At 34.2% G+C, this 20,311-nt stretch overlaps 1 protein-coding gene across 9 annotated transcripts in view; it reads left to right on the forward strand.

Moving 5' to 3' along the window:
* Positions 1–20,311, forward strand: part of LOC145693750 (uncharacterized) — a 290,468-nt gene that overhangs the window by 81,438 nt on the left and 188,719 nt on the right. For 6 of the 9 annotated variants that reach the window (XM_081770043.1, XM_081770044.1, XM_081770042.1 and 3 more), the window contains 3 exons: positions 1,104–1,234; positions 13,496–13,631; positions 15,771–15,802. In XM_081770043.1, coding sequence (XP_081626169.1) covers positions 1,104–1,234; positions 13,496–13,631; positions 15,771–15,802 — 299 coding nt within the window. The remainder of the gene's footprint in view (positions 1–1,103; positions 1,235–13,495; positions 13,632–15,770; positions 15,803–20,311) is intronic. The other 3 variants (XM_081770048.1, XM_081770049.1, XM_081770050.1) reach the window with 2 other exon arrangements.

Genomic DNA, 20,311 nt, shown 5'->3' on the forward strand with positions numbered 1-20,311 from the left:
GAACGATAACCCAAGGAATAGGCAAATAATGTGTACACATATTTCTAATATTTAAACAAGTAGTCCCTATGTACATTACTGACTCACCCAAAAGTTACTTTTACATAACTTCCTTCGAAAAAATGGTGGTAATGCAACAGAGTTTATGAGGATTGTACTCTTGTCAGGAAATCAGCAATTGTTCTCTTTGTAATTTGTAACCTCGAACATCAGTCTCTTTTAAGTTTACAACAGCAGTTTATAATACGTGCAAAATATACAAAACTAAAGTGTCTTCAAAAGAACTTTTTTCAGTTTGTATTATTGTTGTGATCAGTGTTCGATTTGTTAGGAAAAGGAGGTTTACATTTTTCCGTCTAGAATTTTTGTTTGGTAGTTTTGTTTTATTTACCTGTGATTTTCGAGATAATATCATAACGTAACGATTAATGCTGAAAGTCCCATTGTGAATGTTTCACAAATTCAAAAATAGCTATTCTTCAGACCATAGTCGATATATTTCACATAACAAAACTTCAATGGTTCTAGTATTACTTGAATATTAACTGCTGGAAGTAAAATCTGATGGATGTTTCTGGCCTGTTAAGAGTTATTTTCATTTCTGTATAAATTCCTTTTCTTCATCCCCTTAATTTTCAATGGTGTAAAATGTAGAGTAGTTTGTCAATTCTGCAAACTTTCTTCGTCGTGCAAAGTAGAATTTTGTATTTCTCAGTACGAAAATAGGCGTCTTCGTTGGTAAATGGATAGCATTCTCTCTTTTTGGACTAGAAAATCTGGTTCGATTCAGAGCGTCGAGGTGAGAAAGAAACAATGAGTTCAAAACATTCAGTCATTAGTATTAAGCAGTTACTCAGTTATTTTTCCTTTTTTGTTTCTGCTTACGTAAAACTGATTTCTGTTTGCTGAATAGTGACACTTATTATGTGAATGAACATATTTTAGTTAGAAACATTTATTATCAGTAGATAGCGTAATGATACAACTACCAAGCATATGACCTGGCTGCTGAATGTGTGTTTCGTTTTGAAAATTGTAGTTACTGTATTTTGTACATTGAAAGCAGTAGCATTTAATAAAACTGATTTTATGCTAAATTATAGGTTTAAAGATTAATGATCAAAATCCACAACTGCATTGTAATATATCCCAAGCATATCTTCAGGTTAATAAATTTGAAGAAGCTGAGAAACATGCTCTTAAAGCATTAGCGTTAGAGAGTGATTTACCGAAGGTAAGGGTTCTCATCTTACGTTGTGCTGTAGCTAGAGTAGCACATGCATGAGTACTGCTTATGTTTTGCACTGTCCAAGTAGGAACTTTGCATTATTTGGGAGATAGAATCTTGTTGAACAAATCGGATAATTTTCATTAATCGATTTTACTTTAAATTTATATGGCTCACTGCTTCCATGTTCAATACTACAATTTTGACCGTGTTTCAGTGGTAGGAGGATCATTTCTGGAGTGCGAGGTACGGGATTTGAATCCATGTCTACACACATCTGTGGTGGATCAAAATTGTTCAAATGAAGTTCCACGATATACCCGGCCCCTGTTGTCATTTGTGCTCTTGTTGTCCCACTGAGTCGCGGGAATAAAAACCGAGGCCCTGGAATTAAAAGAAACAAGGCCTAATTCGATAGAAAATATATATTAAATAATTATACAATCTTTTTTTATTGGGCGTTTGGTTTATGTGGGGAATTATTTTTCTGTTTTCTTTGAAATGAACTAGAATTTTAATTATGTGAAGATTTCTTTAAATCTAGTTAAATGTCCCTTGCTTTCAAAAATAAATTTGGATTATATGTAAATTTAATATTACTTAAATCAAATTTGATTAATACATATTAAGATTATCTATAACAAAATGTAACTTTCACAAAGCAACAGACATTTAAATAGATTTGAAGAGGAAATCCGTAAAGTCAAACCATTGAAATTGCAGTTCATTTCCAAGAAAACGGAAAAAGAATTCTCCATATAAATCACAAGGGTTAAAAATCAAAGATGGCACAAATATTCAACACAGTTTATAAATTTATATGCAGGATGTTTTAAAACAATGGTGTAGAGATGAATTTGCTAATATAACTCCAGTAAGACCTCCCACGGTGAATAGGAAAATGAATCCTAAAGTTCATAGAATTGAAGGGGAGTAAGTTATTTGTGCACGACGAAGGATGGCAGTTCATCTAAATACCTTGATTCCTGTTGGAACAGCAATGATTATTGTAGCTGCAGTAAAATAAGTGCGAGTATCAACGTCTATACCAAGAGTGAATATATGATGGGCCCATACGATGAATCCCAGAAATCCAATTGCTAGCATTGCATAAATTATACCTAAGACACCAAAAGTTTCCTTCTTACCACTTCCTTGAGTTACAATATGTGAGCTTATTCCAAATCCTGGGAGAATTAAAATATATACTTCAGGGTGGCCAAAGAATCAGAATAGGTGTTGATATAGGATAGGATCCCCTCCTCCAGAAGGGACAAAGAAGGAGGTATTAAGATTTCGGTCAGTTAAAAGTATTGTAATGGCTCCTGCTAACACAGGAAGGGATAGTAGAAGTAGGACGGCGGTAATTACTGCAGATCCGACGAATAATGGTATTCGTTCTAAGGTTATTCCGGGAGTTCGTATATTACGACAACGTTTAGAAGGTGATTCCTGACACCATCAAAAAGTATAGACCAACTTGGGTACAGAAATCCGTCATTTCGGAATTATAAGGGTGCCGAAAACATGAAAGATGAACTTTAAAGGCCCATAGCTCCAATACTATTGAGACCTACCGTAGTCGGGTCAAGACTTCACGTGGGCACTAATATGTGTCCTATCCAAAAATACATGTTTTAGAATCCTGCGGTGCTTCCGCAACAATTTTTATAGAGATAGTTGGTCGGTAGCCAAACTCCCTTTATAAAAAGTGCGTGAGTACCGCAGGACTCTAAAACATGGATATTTGAATAGTGCGCACACTACTTCCTAAATGAAGTCTTGACCCGACTACGGTAGATCCTATAGTATTGGAGCTATGGACCTGTAAAGTTCATTCATGTTTTCGGCAGCTTAAACTCCGAAATGTATCCAGGTTGGTCTATACTTTTTGTCTTAGCTTAATGTCAGAAATCACTTCCTAAACGTTGTCGGTGTTGTTTTGAAACACCCTGTGTATAGTAATAGATTTCAGTCCTTAATTTCAATTCAAAACAATATAATAATGGAAACACCTGGACGCTGAGTGGCGGCTTCTCTGATCTCGATCTTCTGCGCCTTGTTCCTCCATCTCCTGTTAATCAATATTGCGCTGGAAATTTGCAGAAGTAATTGAACGCTGAGGACATTTCACTTGAGAAATTGACGGTATTGATTATACAATTACTGCTTCTAAAATGCTTTTTGTATACTTGAAGACAAGTAAACATGTTGTAATAACATACAAAAACTGGCAAGCAGGACACCTGGGTTTGAATCCCCCTCCTTCATGACTGTTCAGATTTTTCTGTACTATCACGTAATTGTTATGCACCTTCAGGCACATAGTGGATTATTTCAGAAGTATAAGTAGCTGTACAAATTAATCTAAGTTTATACATTTCGTTCATTAACAGTTACCTTCGTGAGCATATACTTCTTTCAGTTTGTAGAATAAATGCTAATATTTCATGTAGTGCTGACTTTCTTTGTAGTTGTATGCAACTTTGGGATAGTAGATGAGAATAAGTTCACTAGATGCAAATTTTTATCAACGCAAATAGAAATATTAGGAATATTAGAATATAGACATTGGAAAACGTAAGTTCGTGTAGGTTTTGTTTTGTACCTTCATCTAGAAAATTATTATCTTTAATTCAAGGAATGCTATACAAAATTATTACAAGACATAGGAAGGTTCATGCTTCTAATGTTAATAACTAAGTATGTTCCTAATGTTACATTAGCGGTAAAAAGAGAGAGAAAATGTTACTTGCATAGTTTTATTTGGTAGAAGCTAGTTAAACTCCTATTATTGTTCTGGCTCTCAACAAGTAAGCATTTAACCCGTTGAGTTGAATATAATATTAAGTAAACTGAGAATTCATTAATTTCAAGTACTCGTTTGTTTGTTGATAAATTGTAGAAATACAGGACATACTGGAAAATATTGTAGCTTTTTCTTTCATTCTTCTCTTCTCTTTTCTTTTCTTTTTTGGCTTTTTCGTAGTTACTATGGCATTCGACAAATTTTCACTTTTAAGATCATTTCATGCATTGGTAATGAATTGAACAATCAGCTTCCACAACAGTTGCAGTCATTTTAGTTTTCAAAAGTCGTACTTTCTGAAATATAAATCTATAAATGAAAGGATGTAATTGTATAAGCATATAATAAAATGGCTTCATAGAGAAAAAGAAAATAACTGTGAATTATGTAATTTTGCCTAATTGTATTTTCTTAAAAATGTCAAATAATCCTTTCTCTGTATTCGATAAAATGTCCGATTGGAAAGAGACTTCTTTGTTTATGGTTCCAACATTTACTTCATTATTTAAGAACTGGAGGAATGAAAAGGCATACCATGTACTAACGTAAGGGAAAAGTGGATATCACGATAATTGCATTTAGTTATGCGTTGTGAATCAACAATCGTTATGTATTATAAATTAATTGTATTTAAATACGTTCAAGAAGAATCTTTAGATTGACCAAATTCCACTTCAAGAAGGTGTAATGTGAAATTGAAATAGTTCATTTATGACAAATTGCAAATTAGATGAAAATGTGACTGACTGACAACGTGATTTAGTAGCAATCAGTTAATTAGTCTTTTTCTTATTAGAAACCAATTAAACCAATATGAGAATCTCATCTTTGAAGAATAAAAAAACTGTAAAATTTGGAATAGTAGGCTTGTAAAATAATGATTTGTCAGTAACTGCGCTCTAAGACAAGTAATATATTGATTGAAGTCGGATGGTAGACTAATAATATAATAATGGCTCAACATAATAATAATATTTTCCATTGTACAAGCTTTGCTTTTAAGGGATTTAAATCTGATTTAAACTACTCGCTGAGCAAAACAATACGTTTATTGTAGAAAATATTAACGTGCTAACATTTTTTTTTAATATTTTTTTTACGATAAACTATTGTTTTGCTCAGCGAATAATTTAAATCAGATAATAATAATGTTTACCGCTAATTCCATCGCGATCGGTACATTTAACACTATTAAGAAATATTTAACATAATAGCTATTTTACGAACGTCTGTTGTTTCTATTTATTCGTTAAAAACACAAAAATCATATTAATTCAATTTTTTCAACATAAAGAATGAATGTTAAATGTTAAACACGCTCGTACCGAATAAAAAAATGTTAATATTTCCTCTCGCCATATCATTTATATGTGCGAATCCAGTGAAATTCAAAAGAATAAAATGTATGCGTGGACTGGAAATCAAATCAGACGTACTGTTATGTTATGCAGACACCTGGTTCGATTCCAGTTCCAGTCGTGCAGTTTTACCGTTTGAATTTCATACTTATCGAATCACGGTGGTCGATAGTAGCACAGATATCTCAAAGCCTGTAAAGTCTTTCGTTTAGCAATAAGTAACTTCTATTCGTACCGAAAGTTTATTTGATGATATTCTTTGAGACTTGAGTTGAAAGTTCGTTTTCGGGTAATATTAGAGCAGAGTAAAAGTTAAGAATATAAATTCCTCTTTGTATTTATTTGTTTATTTGTATTAGTGTTTCCCTCAAAAGTAGTTCAATTAGCAGCAAAATCATGGCAAGTGGTAAATATAAGAAGTCTGTTCTTAGTCATGTACGTTCCTCCAAACTATATTTGCTCGTGAATGTTTCTTATTCCTTTAAAATACTCTTGCATCAATACTTTGAAGGAGAAAGAATTGGAGTAGTGAAGCATTTCGAACACACATTACTGTTTCCTGTTTAACCCTTAAGTACTCACGCGGGATGTTCACAGACTCCTGCAGCAAATACCTTTAAAAACGTGTCTAGAGTTACGCTACATTGTCTTAATTATTAGAAAAATATATTTTTATTGTAATAAAATAAATATCAATTTGGGGGTCTACTGGACCCCCGCACGAGTACTAGTATCACAAAAAGGGCGCGAATACTTACGGGTTAAAATATTCAGTCCCTGTTTTGTTACTTAATGCAGTGCTATCTTCAGAACAAAATAGTACCTTGGCTTAGGCTGAAAACTTTGTTATAAAGAAAACACATACGCATTTTGACCGAAAACAAATACTCGTAAAAAATAAATAAATAAAAAACAAGGAGAGTAAGAGCTCTTTAGTTATCAATACAACTGAAAGACAATGCTACAGTTGTTTTGGTAATTGCACGTGTTGTTTCTTTGTGTTGGGATTCAATTCTCTTGTACGCAGCTTTGGCGTGGGAGATCCGGGTTCGATTCCCGGTGGGAGCTCATGTGGTTCGGATTCCACGTTAATCAGTAGGTCCACGTCTCATATAGCCTTGCTGCTGAACGGGACGTTAAACTCAAAATCAACTCAATACTTTTGATCCTGGTTTGAATCCCATTGGATGTTATGTTATGTTTTTTTAACCTTATAGTTTTCCGATGTTCTTAGTTTACAGTTTCTGATTTTATGGTTCATTTCCTTCTTCTTCTTCTTTTTTTACTTTATTTATTTATTTTTTAATTTTAGAAGTCGTTGTTTAGAATGTCACTAACTAATTACGTTTGTATCCGACGATTTTCCCAACACCAAGAAAACAAGTAATCTTAACTTTTTTTTTAACAGTACATAGATGCTATTAATTTTTTTTATAAAATTGGTGAAATCATTAATTCTTCCTCGTTTTTAAGTACTCAGAAGTAATGCCAGACAGGTGAACTTCAATGAGTGCTTCGTCCTTCTCTCGTTCTTTTTTACGTTTCAGTTCCATAGTTATTGCTGCTGCTTTTGTTCAGTTCGTCAACTTTGTGTCGTTACTCTCTGTGCTCCGTGACAAGTTTCAACGGACACCCGGTTATAAATAGACGCGAATTATTTAATGATGTAATTACAGACTTATAATAATTAATATATTTGATTAGTGTTCACTTATTTTTTAAATCTAAACCAAACTAACCCATACCCTACACTAGGTAGACCTATGTTCTGAATTTCGTCCAGTGGTGAAATCCTAGCTTATTGGCCAAGGACACCGATAAAATTTTGATACACCAACTAGGAGCCCTGCAGAAAGATCTAATATACTAACAACGAATCTATCTGATTTCAAGGTCACGGTCAAACGAAATCGTTTGCGGCCCTTGAGGGATTATCTTTTATAAGAGCTCGTACCCAACATTGAGTTGGTTGCATCTGTGGCTAATGTTTTATAATAACTCTTCTTGTTTTCTGCGATTTCTGTAATTGCAACGAAGTTTTCTGCATTTGCCAAGGTACTGCTTTGTTCTGAGAGTAACATTGCATTAAGTAACAAAAGAGGAGCCGAGTATTTCAAAGAGCGAACTGTGAGCTGTTTAGCAGTCTCGTCATTTTTTTTTTCCGTCTCGAATACGTTGTTGCCAAACTGCCTATTTTAAGGCTCTGAGCAAGATTCACACGTGCAATTATATTGTGCAGTGTACTTTGATTATCCGTCAAGTCTTCTGCGAGAGAAGAAACGTGTTCTGTTCTTGTGTATTGATGGCTACGTTGTTATTGGATCAAAATAAAGAAAACTCGAGTAGTAGACTTCATACACGATTCCCTTAAACTTTTTACCCAATTTTAAAGAAATCGTGTATTTTTGTCCCAGTGACGTGTCATTAAGGAGAGCATGCTAACACTTCCGTTGGAAAGAAAATTAAAAGCTTTTGAAATTGTATGAAAGTAAAAATCTTATGTGGTATGATTGGAAAGTTTTAAGACAGGTGGCGCTACTGCTCAAGAGGAGTAAATATAATTGTTCGTTAGCGTGGAAGCGGTGGCTTGGTGTGACGATACGTGCTTCCAAGAATCACTGCGATATCTTTAGTCAGTACATCGTAGCAACATATTGAGTGCGGGCGTGTGTGTATGTGTCGTAGCAGATTATTAATTGCGCGAAATGGATGAAAAACTGGAACAACGAGTTTGTGTCAAATTTTGTTTTAAAACTGGGAAATCTGCATCGGAAACTTACACTCTTAAAAACAGCTTTTGGAGATAAATGTCTGAGCGGGCAAATGTGTTTATCTGGCTTAACAGGTTCAAAGATGGCCGCGACTCAGTCGAAGATGACCCCGGTCCGGCCGACCTTCCACTTTTCAAAACCAAGGAAATCTTTGTTCAAGTTCGCGATTTAGTGCGCTTGGACTGTAGACTTACAATTAGGAAGATGGCTGACGACCTGAGTTTAAGTTTCTACGCTGTTCAGTCAATTTTAACTGACGATTTGAACATGCATCGAGTGTCCGCGAAATTCATTCCGAAATTGTTGTCAAACGAGCAGAAGCAACACCGACTTGAAATGTCCTGCTTAATCGGGCCGAAACGGACCCAGAATTGTTAAATAGGGTATAACAGGTAATGAAACGTAGGTTTATGGGTGTGACCCAGAAACAAAGGCTCAGTTTTCTCACATGTCAGTAGAAGAGCCCAGATTCACCACGACCGAAGAAAGCGCGACAAAGTCGTGGAATGTAAAGACAATGTTGGTGTTTTCTTCGATTCTGCGGGTATCGTGCATCATGAATTTGCCCCTGTGGGACAGACACTCAACCAGGAACACTACAAAAGTGTCTTCAGCGTTTGCGTGAAAATTTGCGGAGGAAAAGACCTGCCCTCTGGAAAGAAAAATTGGGTCCTGCACCACGACAACGCACCGGCGTTTTCGATCCAGAAATTTCTGGCCAAATTCAACATTCCTTCGCTTCCGCAAGCTTCTATTCCCCTGATTTGGCCCCTGCCGACTTCTACCTGTTTCCTAAATTAAAATTATCGCTAAAAGGGGTGAAATTTGACTCAATTTTAAGACACCCAGCCAAATAGGAAGAGAGTTCTTCACACCCTTACTTAAGATAATTTTCAGGAATGTTTCCGGAAGTGGAAACACTGTTGGAATCAGTATGTTCAGGCAGCAGGAGACTACTTTCAAGGAGATCCATCGCAATGCAATAGCCTGTAAGTAGTCATTTTTAAATTACAAACCCAGTCTTAAGATTTTCAAATCACAACACGAATATTGGCTATTTTACAAAGTGTTTAGAACATGAGCTTCCGTATGGCTATATGATTAGGGTACGTGCCGGGTGTAGGAGACTCGGGTTCGATTCCCATTGGAAGCTTATGTGGTTTGGATCCTAAGTTAAGCTGTAGTTTGTAACGCCACTGGTTCTTACTTAAAATATTTCTTGAGCCACAATATCAAAAACAGAACTTTGAAGCGTAAATATCATTTTATTTACACCTTCGTTTAAATATTCCTATTACAAAACGATTAACTTCTTGGATATCAATTCTTCTGTTAACCTTGCAATCTAATAATCAACAATCTCACTTATTTATATTATTCTATCTTTTGGTAACTAAGGAGCACTAAAAATCTTTTTCAATACAATTTTTTTTTCTTTACAAAATATGCTCCGTTGTCGCACCTCTGATCACCATTCTAAAAATCGGTACAGGTAAATAATAATACAACATACCGTTGTATCTGGCGCCACGAACATGGATTTCATTTATTCATTAACAATAAATGAAAAGAATCCTGGACCGTACAAGTATACACATTTTGATCAGCCCTTGTATATACATAAAATTATATTTTACATCTGTATCATAAAATCAATCACATAATTAAGCATATTCTTTGGCCTTACATTGTAATATAAATATCAAGGTACCTCAACAGAAAAATAACAATAATAATACGGTCCACAATTTTTTGATTCATTGGACTATATTTACTATAATGTGCATAGTTTAATTCATGAAGTTAAATATAATTGCACTGAATTAAATATAAATATGTTCTCTAATAGAATTGATCCAGATGTAAACACGGAATAAACATTCTACGTGAATATACATATAGAACACATAAAGGGCTTAGTGAGTAATTATAGTGTTGTGAACACAATAAAACAATATAGCATACTTTAACATTGAAGAAAATAATTGTTACACTAGAAAAATAGTTGAAGATAAAATAACATGAAGAAAAATACAATAAATAAGTTATATAATTATGAAATACGACGTTTATCTCGTTTTGAGATTGAGTTCCCTCTATTATACATAATTTATATTAATTTTACTTATGATCTCAGGAGGGACTACATTTTTAACTAAGTCCATTCATATCTTTCTAGTATTTTCGGTAGGTTGCCAAAATAATAAACTGAATAAAGAACACATTAACCATAGACATAAGCAAAGTCGATCTAAAACAAATCTGTCGGACGCCTTTTTAATGGTTCAAGTTATTCGTTCAAAGGGCGCAATTAAGGAACATTGTATTCCGCATTCTTGAGTAGAATCGGATCGATTGTATGTATACACAGAATTTGGATTTCTGTTATTATAATTGCTACCACCTATGAACCGACTTTGTGCATAATTACGATAATTGTTGTTACTTCGATTATAAGTTCGGTGATTATTTCTGAAATTCCTATTATTATTTCTTCCATTAGGTTGAGTTGCGTTACCGGTATTATTTGGATTACACGCTCGTTCATTAAAACGACGATTGCCATTTCCTTGTGTGTTAGAGCTATTTCCATTCTGTACACTTATATTGCGAATATGAGCATAATTAATAGGATTGCGGCTAACATTACCCTGACCTCTATTGGGATTTTTATTATTTTTCTGCATCAAATATTGACTCTCGAAGTTCTGCACTAACATGACCATATGACTGAAATTGACACATTGTGCAGACATTAACATTTGTTGTAATCTAAACGGCAATAGTATGCGAATTGAAGCAATTATACGTGATTCCGGATGATTAGGATTTAGTGCTTTTAATTCATTGTATGTCGATACTACAAATTCCGTAACATTTTTGTGGCTTCGGGGATCGAAAACTTTGGTACGCAATAAAGCATCCCTGTTAGCAAGCATAAAGTCGTTTTCATAATTGGATAGTAGGGCCGCTTTAAAATCTGAATAAGCGTGGAGATTTTCTCGAATGGCTTTGAACCACGTTAAGCATGGAGGTTGTAAGACGTGTGGAAGTATCTTCAGGAATTTTGATTCTTTGATTCCTATCAAGTCGCATTCGTCCTCGAACTTCTCGATAAATACCCGTGCAGGAATATCATCAGGTCCACCGCTAAATTTGGTCAATGACTTTACCTCGCTAAATCGCAAAGGTTTGTCATTATTATGAGATTTTGAATATTTACCGTAACATTTTGAATTCCTACGGGATGAATATTTCTTTCTTCTTCCAACTTCGGTACTTCCTTCACTGTATCCCGAAGACTCACTATCCTCCAAAACTCGATGAGCTGTTGCTGGTTCTGGTTCCTTAAAAGGAGACTGATTTCTATAACCACCATCATGAGAGATTACTGGTTCTAATCCATTATACATAGCCTGGTTTCTATGTCCACTGTGAGACTGATGTCTATGTCCACCGTCGTGCTCTTCCTTAGTAGTATGGTACCACTCTTGCAAACAATTCATATCCTCCCGGAGTTCTCGGATGTGAAAGGTGTGTTCGTTAATTACCGATTCCATGGCTTTGACTACATCCTGCATCTCTGTGTAATTTTGGGATATTCGTTCCATCTTTTGGTCATACTGCTTACATCTCGTGGAAATCTGTTCCTCCAATTGACCTTCTATTTTACGATGTAATTGATCCATTTTATCTTCCAGTCGTTCCTCAATTTTAAGTTGTAATTGCTTTAGGGAGTCCTCCAATTGTTGATGGGTCACATTCTGGAATTCCTCAAATTGTTGTTGAGTCACCATTTTTTGTTGTAACTCCTGTTGATTCTGTTGAAGTTGGTCCATTTTATGTTGGAACTCCTGTTGATTCTGTTGAAGTTGATCCATTTTATGTTGGAACTCCTCAAATTGTTGTTGGTTAACCATATTTTGCTGGAACTCCTCAAATTGTTGTTGGGTAACCATATTTTGCTGGAGTTGGTTCATTTGGCATGATATCTGTTTTAATAGGTCTGTCACGGTATCAGGAGCCTGACTACCACTTTGCATGGGTCGGTCTTGTATACCTTCTGTTTCCGACATACCTCGATTTATTCGTTTACCGCTTCTTAATATAGTAACATAAATATTGGGCTCAATTGTGTTCGTTGTTACTGTACTTCAGAACGATACACTAACTCCCGGTATGAAGGCACCATTTAATTATGTAACGCCACTGGTTCTTACTTAAAATATTTCTTGAGCCACAATATCAAAAACAGAACTTTGAAGCGTAAATATCATTTTATTTACACCTTCGTTTAAATATTCCTATTACAAAACGATTAACTTCTTGGATATCAATTCTTCTGTTAACCTTGCAATCTAATAATCAACAATCTCACTTATTTATATTATTCTATCTTTTGGTAACTAAGGAGCACTAAAAATCTTTTTCAATACAATTTTTTTTTCTTTACAAAATATGCTCCGTTGTCGCACCTCTGATCACCATTCTAAAAATCGGTACAGGTAAATAATAATACAACATACCGTTGTAAGTTCACGTCTTATATATAGCAATGGTATATGTAGCGGGACGTTAAACTCCAAATCAACCAACCAATCAAAGCGTTTGGAACGTACTAGAAAGGGAAGCATCAATCGAAAATAAGTAATGGAAGATCTACAATATTACCGACTGAAAAGTTTGGAAGGTAGTATCGTTCGACAATATAATGCTGAAGTTTTATAAAAGTGTAAATAAGAATTCTAAGAATATAGCGTGTTAAAGTGTTTTCTTTTTAAAAAAATAGAATTATATTATTTTTCGCTTTTTTCTTCTTTATATATATATATTTTTATTTATTTTATTTATTTTTTATTTTTTTTATTTATTTATTTATTTATTTATTTATTTTTGCAAATAAATTAAATTTTGCATTCAGTGAGATAAGTTATTCCTTTCGTATTTTTTCAGTTCTAGTATTTCGTGTTTTCGTTTTGTAATATTGTCAAGAATTAAACGGTTTTTGCCCATATTTTAATTTAGATTCTTGTTTTTCAGATATTGTGGGGAAAAAGTTGAGCTATTTGTATTTTAGTCGCTTCTTAAAAGCATTAAAAAATCTTAAAATGACAAATCATTATTTTTAACACATAATTACTCACCTTTATAGCCAGTGAGATTATTTTGAATAGAAAATGGTTCAGGTTTTTGTGGTGATGACTATTGTATTCTTTTAGCACTTGCTTGCAACTGTATATTAATTATGTTTACTCTTGAGTATTTTACACGTTGTCAATTTATTTTACTGTACAACTGTGTTAATTAAATCAATATTTTAATTCGACAGGGATATTTCCGCGCAGCAAAGGCAGCGTATAATTACGGTGAAAAATCAAAAGCAATTAATTATTTAAATGAAGGCATTGACAAATGTTCTACTGATAAAGAAGATTTAAAAAAATTTCTATCTACTTTAGAAAAAGGTAAGTTGTAGGAAATTAACTGTATTCATTGGAAATCTTAAATGTAAAAAGCGTTTAGACTCTTATAAATTTGTATATGTTGAGAACTATGTGATGTACTTTGTGCATTGAATGTTTTGGTGTATTGTCGAATATAAAAATGGAAATAATAATTTTAACAGATTTAAAGTAGCTGTGTATCAGTGGGTGAGTGGTAATTAGTCTCTTCGCTAATGCATTCACTATTTTCCTGTTTAACCAAAATACTACATGAAATTAAAACCAGAACTAGAAGATCTATTTTTCTGTTGTCTGTTGAATCAAATCAAGAAAACTTACAATTGGATTTTGAGTGTAGCGTCCCTTTCAGCAGCGAGTCTTTGTGAGACGTGGACCTACAGCTTAACATGGAGTCCGAACCACATGAGGTCCGGCCGAGAATCGAATCCTGGTCTTTCGCACCAAAGGCGTGTGTGACGTAGAAAACAGAACAAAGAAGAGTTTCAAATGAAAGTTAGGTGTATCATTAAACTTACGAACAGTGTACATGATGTTCCTAAACACAATAGCACTGCAGCCTGTATAAAAGTTGACAATACTTCAGGGAATTGAAGCATTCACGCGAATAACGCTAATGCTGTATAACACATTTCGTGAATTCGAGAAACAGAGAAAACTGCTTACATATACAGCAGTGTTCTGCTCAGTTTGCTAGCATATTAGAGCCTTATCTTGGGCAATGGGAAACGAGTCTTTCAATATGTCAGTCATGATCTGTATGGCATAGCTCTACTGATAATTCAGTACATTCCAAAATGTATGATACATCGTTGTTTGGTGGCATGCTTCAATTCTTGGTAGTCATTTGTAGATAATACATTACTCCAAAGATAGATAAGCCATACTTTTGTCAACACTTAATATAGTTAATATCAGATAGGCTTAAAAAAATGAGTCTTTTGCACAGAAGAGGCGTTAATATCCCAAATCTCAGGAAATATGAGTCTCAGTTGATCATGTATTATGTTATTTAACAGCTGACAAAATTGAAGTTATTAGATGTGTAAAAATGTTTGAATTCTTGTAATCAGATTGCACCGTAAAGATGAATAAACTTTTCAGAAAACCGCTACATTTTAAAATTTTATTTCGATAAAGACGCAAATGCGCAGTCCCATGAGAAATTTGTTTTGTTTATGCGCAAGATACGTCATCAAAAGCAACAGCCAGAAGATTGCTCATTTTCTTTCATTCTGAAAATTTCGATGTCCAAGATACTTCTCGCAGTTGGCGACCAATCACAGCAAAAGTAGATGATATTCTGGCAGAAGTCGGACAAGATCGGCATTTAAGCAGTCATAGCATCGCCAGTGCCGTAATAATTAGCTCCAAAGAGGGTTAAACCCAATAGAAAAGTTGACGTTTGAGTGCCACATGATCTGACTCAAAAATATTAACTCGATCAAATTTCTGTCTCAGAATCTGTACTGAAATGTAACGAACTCGAGCAATTTCTGAAGCGATTGATGGACAGTTGATTACTTGTGACAACATTGTGCAAGAAAGATCGTGGTCGAAGCTCCACAGTCTGTGACAAAGCCCGCACTAACGCCCAGGAAGGTTATGTTGTGTATTTGGTGAGATATGAAGGGCATCACGTGCTAATACTACTGGGCAGAACGATAAACTCGGACCCGTACTGTCGACTATTAGCACGAGTGATGAAACTGCCGGAACTGGGCCAAAAGGATGGCCCAAAAGATTTGCTTCATAGACTGCATCTGTGAACATTTTATATAAATTTTGAAAAAGGCGATCGAATAAAATAGTGTATATGTGGTTTCATAAGTAATTTGAAATCACAATAAATGTATTCTCAGTTTTTACCTCCAAAGGAACAATACTTTGTAAACTGCTTGATAATAATAATAATAATAATAATAATAATAATAATAATAATAATAATAATAATAATAATAATAATACAGGACAAATTATCTACAGTAAGTACCGGGAGTTGGTGTATGCCATAATGACGATCAAACAGTGTCTTTATTTAGAAGTGTGCCAAGTAACAGTTGAAGTGTTCTTAATGTACTAACTTGATTAATAAAATTGTCGAGATTAAAATTTAGTAACGAATGTACTTCTCTTTTTCAGACGCAGATAAAAAGAAGAAAGAAAGTATGGACGTAAGTATTTATTTTTATTTGTTGTTTATTAAAGTTGAGCACCCATTTTCTGCATCGAGGCTATAATGAGATGTTGAACCTACTGTTTAAAGTGTAATCCGAACCACCGTAGTGCGTTTAATTTTTAATATTCTTCCATTGGGAATCGAACGCAGAAACGTTTTAAAGCCCATGCGCTAGCTAGACGTAAACAATGTTAGAAAGCTAATTTTTATTTTAATACATTCTTTGAAATCCCCTAAGACTCGTGAGAAAAATCGCCAAAAATCGTACATCGGCATACCGCCTGAAATGACAATCAATATGAAGGTCATGCGATCACGTTTATATGTGCTTACACGGTAATATTTCATCACAAATCTGAGATAAAAACATCGTTCTGGTGTCAAATTGAAGGTAATGCGTGGTTCAAGTGATTTGTGTTAATATCGATTTTATACATTGCCACCATATGTAAATATGGCGGCTATTATCTTACAAATTATTTTTTCCTTTTCGTTATATTTATTTCATAGCAAATTACCATGAAACTACTAGACATAAGGAAAAGTGTCTCAAATAACGTTATAGTGTAGAGTGTCACCTTTCTAAGGATTACAATACTATTTCTTTATTTTAAAGCCTGAGGGAACGAGTCTATTTTGTTTTGAATTTCAGAACAGACTGCACTGAACAAAGTAGCATGTGAAAATATTTTTACAACTAAAGGCGAAAAAACTTTTGGAAAGCTAATTTCTGTTTTAATATATTCGTTCAGGCATCACTCAGCTCTTGAAAATCCTGCCAAAAATGTGATAGAATTTGAACAATGACTTTTAGAATGACGTTATGAATATGGCGGCTAAGCGACTACGTTCATTTACGGAAATAAGTTAATATTTATCTTCTCACCGAACTGAGATAAAAGTTTATTCTGATGCTAAATTAAAGATAATACAGTGCAAATAATTTTAGTTAGTATCATTCTTATAAATTGCCGCTATTTTATTATAAAATATGGCGATTGTGATGTTATTTATTTATTATTATTTTCACTTAAATATATTTGGTTCATGGCAGATAAACATGAAACTATCGGAGATACGGAATAATACTGAATGGAACACTGTAGAATAGACTCTCTTTTCTAACAATATAGTAAATTTTGGATAGACAATATTTGTTTCAATGTATTTTTGTGATTCTCTAACTCTTTCAAAGTTTAATTTAGAAAACACCCCAACAATATTTGAAATTTAGAGAAAAAATGCGCTAATGAGACGTAACAACTGTATGTAACCTATTTTAAAGTAATGTGTTATGGCTAGTTTATTTTAGATATATTTTTTTATGCATGAAAATACGAAATTGTTTACATATTATCACACTTTTTATTATTATATTATTATACTTTTTGTGCTTAATACCAAAGTATACTTATTATTATTATTATTATTATTATTATTATTATTATTATTATTATTATTATTATTATTGCAAATTTTAATAGGGAAGTAACAAGATTATTCTTAAACAGTCTCATCGTTTGTAATGGCGCAAAAGTCGGCATTTTACACAATAATATTACTTTTATAAATAAACATAGTCGTTCTTTAAAAAAAGTAAAAGATGACATTTTTAAAGTATTGGATACAAATAATAAAAATTTAGAATGCATTTATTACATTACAAATTACAGTAGGTAGCCTGCTACAATTTTATTTCAACTGTTCGTTTTGTATTTCTGAACCGTTAGAAAGTTTTGGAGTGTACAGAATATCACCATAGCGATTATCATCATCATCTGAATTTGATACTAGTTTATTCATGCAAGATTCTCCCGCACATTCGTTACTTTTGAGGCTCAATAGAGTTGGTTGTGAGGAAGTTCAACAAAGTAGAGGCAACGCAGGATTGCATTACCTGGGCAGATGAGAAAATTTCGTATCGATTAATTTCTTATCGTATCGTATTTATTTTAATATGGTGGTAATATTTTCGTGGTTTTATTAATTTAAAATGTGCCTTTTTTATTGCGGAAGAATCTTGGTTGGTTGAATTGGAGTTTAGCGCCCCTTTCAGCAGTGAGGTTATAAGAGATGTGAATCTACCTCTTAACGTGGGGTCCAAATCACATGAACTCTACCAGGAATACAACTCTAGCGCCAAATTCTCATACACTAACCATATGTTGCAGGATGAGATTTTATTATGAAATTGTACAGCACGAAAATAACAGATGGACTGGATAAGACGAGATGAGAGACATACAAACCGTTATGAGAAGAATCTCCGAATTACATTATGAACCTAGCTGGCTTCCCTCCAAGTTCAGCTACACCGGCAGGGAAATCGTCTTTCTCCTGAGGAATGGGGATGGAAAATAGAAACAGCACGCATCCGTGCATCATCCATTTTACCTCCGGTGCCAGATAATCTGCTGCATCTTGTGTGGCATGGGTGCAGAAACTTGGTTGCCGGAAAGAAGAACCCCATTGCACATCAATATGTGAGAATTGTGCACGAATAAACTAGTATTAAATTCAAAAGATGATAATTAGTACACTTCGAAATTCTCTAAACGATTCAGAAATACAAAACAAGCAGTTAAAAGAAAACTATACCAGGCTACTACTGTAATTTGTAATGCAGTAAATGCTTTCTAAATTTTTGTTATAATGTATTCAGTATTTTAAATATATGTTAATATATGTTATTTTTTAACTGTAAATAGTTTCTTTACTGTTTTTTAAAGAACGATTTTTTTTATTTATAAAAGTAATATTATTTAGCAAAATACAAACTTTTGTGCAATTACAAAGCTGAAACATTTTAAAAGCAATTTTAATGTTTATCTTAAAATTTGTAAAACAAATAAATAAAAGTATATTTAAGATTTTTGTAGTCTCATACCTAGAAATTTAAGTTTAAATACACTAACAATAACAACATTATTTTTAATAACACACTATCATTTTATCCTCTAATAGCATTTTGTTTCTAAAATTTCGAACAAGATTGATATTTTTTCTAAATTTTAACTTTTCAAAGAGATATAGAGGATCACAAAAATACATTAAAACAAATATTGTCTATCCGAAATTTACGGTCATTTTAGAAAAGTGAGACTTCATTCTATATCATTCAGTACAGTGTTACTCCATATTTCCGGTAATTTCATAGTTATCTGCCGTGAACCGAATATATTAAAGTGAAAACAAAATAAATCAATAACAATATGACAATCGCCATATTTTATAATAAAATGGCAGCAATTTATAAGAATGCTACTAACTAAAATCATTTGAATCGTGTATTATCTTTAATTTAGCACAAGAACAAACTTTTATCCCAGTTCTGTGAGAAGATATTACCTTTTTTCCATAAATGCACGTAGTTGCTTGGCCGCCATATTCATGATGTCATTCTAAGTCATTGTTCAAATTCTGTCACATTTTTGGCAGATTTTTCAAGAGTTGCATGGTACCCGAACAAGTGTAGTAAAGGACAAACTAGCTTTCAAAAGTCTTTTAAAAGTATTCTCACATATTACTTTGTTCAGCACAAGGTATACTACTACAGCCAATAATAACAAGTTGGTGGACTGGATGCTGGTGGTGTGACGCTGGTGATATACTACAGTTGATAAATGATATCCTGGAGGAAGCAGAGGAAGTTCATCTCTCGACCCAGCAAGAGGCAAGTCTGCGCATAGAGTGTAAACAAACATACTGTTTCTGTTGTGAAAGAGTTGATTGCGCCGCGGTGGACTTGGTGAATGTCGCAGTATGAGCAACGAACAAACATCAAGTTCTGCCAAAAACTAGGCAAATCTGCTGCAAGAACGTTGCAGATGAACAGGCAAATGTAGAGTGACAACGCCCTGAGCCGCAGTGCAGTGTTACAGTGGCACCAACGGTTTGCGGAGGAGAAAAACAGTTTAGATGATTATGAACCAGTAGGTCGGCCAACAACATTCCGAACAGAAGTCAAGATCGAAGAGGTTGCAATGATTGTGAGCGCTAACCGTTCCCAGTCGGTACATAACATCGCAGCAGCAATACATATCAGCCATGATACATGTCACATAGTGTTGTAAAAAATATATTTGGTCTAGGACTTAATTCGTGCGGGTGGACAAGAGATGGCGCAACGAACGGAGCGTCCCACAGTTCCGTGTATCCACACATGTGTTGCAAACCCCTGTCATCGCGTATCGTTCGTAGTATAGGGCAGTGGATTAAAGCGTCAACAACACCAGTTTGTAGTTAAGTGAACATGGCGCAATTTGTGCCTGATAAAGTGTTTTTGCGGGGTGTCCTGCTGCATTACTTTAACATGCAGAAAAGTGCGACTGAAAGTCATCGTATTTTGGTGGAAGTGTATGGTGACCATGCTCTAGCTGAGCGAACGTGTCAGAAGTGGTTTGCACGGTTTAGAAGTGGTGATTTCGGCTTGGCAGACCAAGAGCGAGCTGGACAGCCAAAAAAATTTCAAGACGAAGAATTGACAGCATTGCTCGAGCAGGAT

This window comes from Thermobia domestica, chromosome 1, assembly GCF_964235325.1.
Source record: "Thermobia domestica chromosome 1, izTheDome1.hap1.1, whole genome shotgun sequence".
In the NCBI taxonomy this organism is placed as follows: domain Eukaryota; kingdom Metazoa; phylum Arthropoda; class Insecta; order Zygentoma; family Lepismatidae; genus Thermobia; species Thermobia domestica.